A 4141-nucleotide genomic window follows, 5' to 3' on the forward strand; every position below is an offset into this window, starting at 1 on the left:
CATATTATACTACTCGGTTCAAATAAACGAGATATCAATATCATTCGGTTCGAATAATTCCTTACTCGGTCGTGTGGATGATCCAAGATTGTAACCGAGCTCGGTTACCCGAATATCGCCTTTAACCGATATTCGACCGGATAACCGATTAACCGGTACTACACTGCTCATGAATACATACAGTATGTACTCTCAGTAAAACAAAAATGTTATTTTTTGATCTGATTCATYGAAAAGGCTTTTGTATTCCTCGATATCTCGTCTCCAATTAGAGCTTCATGTATCCTGCCACTGATTGTTTCATCATCCTGCTTCAACCCAGACAACAACAACATCCACCAAGGTGACATCATCAACTTCAACTGAGACTACAAAGAAGTACAGTATTGGATGTTGTTCACTAGAGTGAAAATGCACATGTCTCACCCTCGGTTATTCGATCCGGTTTTGATTAAAAAAACAGCTGGTCGGTTCGAATAATTGAACTTCCTTCGGATTGGTAAAAGGGTCCGGTTCGGTTTATTCGGTCTCGGTTAGTCGGATATCCGAACTCGGTCTCAAACACTGACGCTGACGACACAGCTCTAATCTGCAGCAACACCTCAGACCTCAACAGATCAATCAGCCACGTCAACAACTTCTGCCTCGCAACAGCTGCCAAGCTCAACGCCTCCAAGTGCTCATACTTCTCATTCTTTGACAGCATCCTCCCACCTTCACTCAACTTCCACAAGATCCAACAAGACCAACTTGAAACATACCTCGGCTATCAATTCTCACTCACTGGCATCTCCAACAACCTTCACGCCACTATCGACAAACTCACCTCCTCATTCCTTCTCTGGAAACAGAGAGGATCAACAATCAAAGCAAACACCAACATCGTCAAATCATACCTCCTCTCCAAACTCACCTACCTTCAATATCTCAACTCCATAGACTCAGACGACATCAGAAAGCTCAACAACATGATCAACTGGTTCATCTTCTCGTAYCGAGACTTCACCCCCAATCACTACTTCCAACCCAAGATGAAACCACTCAGACGTCTTCTACCAATGAAGTTTGGAGGCCTCGGCCTTCCCGACATTGGACCCAGAGACACCGCCCAGAAAGCATACATCTTCGACCACTTCCTCAACTCTCACAACTCACTCCCATATGGCCCTGCATGGCTTCACAACCTTCAGGAACAGATCTCTTTCAACCAAGCAACCAACCTCCCATGGACAGACCCACAAGCCTACGGCCAACTCTCATCCATCCAACAACTCACCTTCAAGGCCTGGCTCACCGTCAATGCCTCAAAGTCCGTCACACAAATGCCAACACCAATATTCAACACCAACCCTCTCCAACTCCACTCCAACGACCTCTCCTTCCTCAAGTTCTTCACACTCAACAACCAACCAATCTTCACAACCAACTCCAAAAAGATCACTCTCAAACACTACTACCTCCTCCTCCTCTACAACAACCTCAAGTCATCTCTCCCTCGAGATGTGACAACATTCCAATACCCTATCACTCCTTCCCAGTCAGGTATACAACTGCAATACAACATCGACTACACCAAACTATTCCCAGCTATCAACATGGTCAAGCACAAACGTGCACACAACACCATATTCAGATATTCAGCCAAGCTCCTACCACTCATCAAACCTCCACCCGCATGCCCAGCCTGCGGCGTCCGTAACATCCTCACATCGTCTCACATCTTCTTTGACTGCCCCGTCCTTGTCAATCGCAACGCTGATGGACTCCAATTCGCTGCCACCACCTTGAGCATCAACATGCCTCAATGGTCTCCATCCATCCTCGCCCAATACGACTGCAGACACTCAATCCTGCGCATCAACCTCGTCGCAATCACCATGCATCAGATATGGCTCGACTTCTGCCACTGGAAACACCAAAGTAACCAAAGGCACTCCTCTCTTCATACAATCAACATCATCACCCAAGACATCATTCGGACAGAAAGTACCATTCTCCACAGCAAACTCCAACTTCAAGTTGCTAAACTCAGATCACAATCAGCTCCAACTGAACAAATATCGTCCCTCCTCACCAAAGCAACTATCAAACACCTGGACAAATGGAACTCCATAATCGACACTGAATATCTCGCCATGTAAACAACCAACACCAATAAACAAGTAGCCTAGAGTGTATATGCTCTTTGTAATTAAAAAAAAAATACAAAAAATGAGATGCACCATACAAAAAATGAGATGTCTCATACAAAATATGAGATGTACCATACAAAAAATGAGGTGTCTCATACAAAAAATGAGGTGTCTTACGGTTGTTTGTTCAAACCAGACAGAAGTTAGAATTAAACTTTAGTTTAATTCCATTTAATAGCGTAAGTTAATAATACGATATATAAAATCATAGTAATATTCTCAATTTTATTTGGGTATGTTATGTTAAAATTGAATAGAAATGCCAATTCTCATGAGATTTGATGAATTTGTTGAATTTTGAATTTGATGAAATTATATTATTGGTGGATTATCTTCAATAGCGAATTCAAGTTAGATGAAATAACATATCTTAATATTGTTCCCATTGTATTAGATGTTATTTTGTTCATTTTGGAGATTCTCTCTATCAAACTAGACCGAAGATACTCTCAATACATATTAAACTCCAGGACTATTTCATTCGATAGCGAAAGATAKTTTCACAWTATAGGTTTGTTCAGAAATATTYTCAATTTATTATRCACTAATTTGTTTAAATTGAAATTTGAATAAAAAWGGCAATTCTCATGAGATTTCACGAATTTGATCAGATTTMATTTTRGTGAAATTGTGTTGGARGACTATTCCTTCCGATAGCGTACTTAAATTACACAATTTAGTATATCTTAGTAATGTTCCCATTGTTTTWTAGGTTTGTTTGTTCWTTCTGATCWTWCACCCTAAGAAACTATACCAAAGTTATTTTCAATACAAATTAAACTTTGGGACAATTCCACTCAATAGCGTAAACTAGATATTCYATAGAGTATACCYCAGTAATATTCTCAATTTAATATTACKTATTCTGTTTAAATTGATATWTGAATTAAAATGCCAATTCACATGAGATTTGATGAGATTGAACTTTGAAAAATTGTAGATTTCGACAATTCCCTTCGATAGCCCACTCAATTTACATTAAAAAACATATATTAATAATWTCCCCATTGTTAWTWTCAGTTGCCATTGAATAGCCAGTGTGTTGCCAGTGAGTTGCCATTGAATTGCCAGTGAACAGCCAGTGAATAGCCAGTGAGTTGCCAGTGAATAGCCATTGAATATCCAGTGAATAGCCAGTGAGTTGCCAGTGAATATCCAGTGAGTTGCCAGTGAATATCCAGTGAATAGCCAGTGAATAGCCAGTGTGTTGCCAGTGTGCTGCCATTGAATAGCCAGTGAGTTGCCAGTGAATAGCCAGTGAGTTGCCAGTGAACCAATACCTGGACGATTTAATCTAACAGACATGGCTGTGTCATTCGCGAAGCTGAACTTCTATTTATTTTTTTTGATTTTCCATTTTTTTTGTTGTCTTGTCTACTTGCTGAATGGCTGCTGTCTATTTTTCTGAATAGCGCTGTCCACAGAGATAAATACAGTATGTTTCATAAGTTATGGCCACCCCCTGTTCAAACAGGTACGAGTTTGATATCTCCTACAAATATGGTTCAAGATTCTTATTCACTTCCAAATATAGTAGTCCACTTTTGCTCAAAAATTTCCATTTATGAATATTTTTCCAAAAATGGAATTAATATATCTTTATCATCAGTGTTTGAGACCGAGTTCGGATATCCGACTAACCGAGACCGAATAAACCGAACCGGACCCTTTTACCAATCCGAAAGAAGTTCAATTATTCGAACCGACCACCTTTTTTTTTTATCAAAACCGGATCAAATAACCGAGGGTGAGACATGTGTGGGTGAACAACACAAGACTCATTCATTCATTAATTCAGTTGTTTTATAGATAGATAGATATGATAACCAAACAAAAGAAGAAAAAGACAAAAGAAAAAAAAAAAAAAAAAAAAAAAAATGATTATCAACCACAGACAGGCAATGTTAGTAGTGGCATTGGAAGGCATTCCATATTGCCAAAGAGGAGAT

General features: G+C 39.6%; 1 protein-coding gene across 1 annotated transcript; it reads left to right on the forward strand.

Moving 5' to 3' along the window:
• Window positions 1-527: 527 nt before the first annotated feature.
• On the forward strand, window positions 528-2093 carry SAMD00019534_101600 (hypothetical protein; the record flags this gene model as incomplete). The annotated part of the gene is made up of 1 exon (XM_012894411.1): window positions 528-2093. A coding segment is annotated over one exon (1566 nt), but the record flags the coding sequence as incomplete, so codon positions are not given.
• Window positions 2094-4141: the final 2048 nt, after the last annotated feature.

The sequence above is a fragment of the Acytostelium subglobosum genome (assembly GCF_000787575.1).
Source record: "Acytostelium subglobosum LB1 DNA, scaffold: scaffold26, whole genome shotgun sequence".
NCBI lineage: Eukaryota > Evosea > Eumycetozoa > Acytosteliales > Acytosteliaceae > Acytostelium > Acytostelium subglobosum.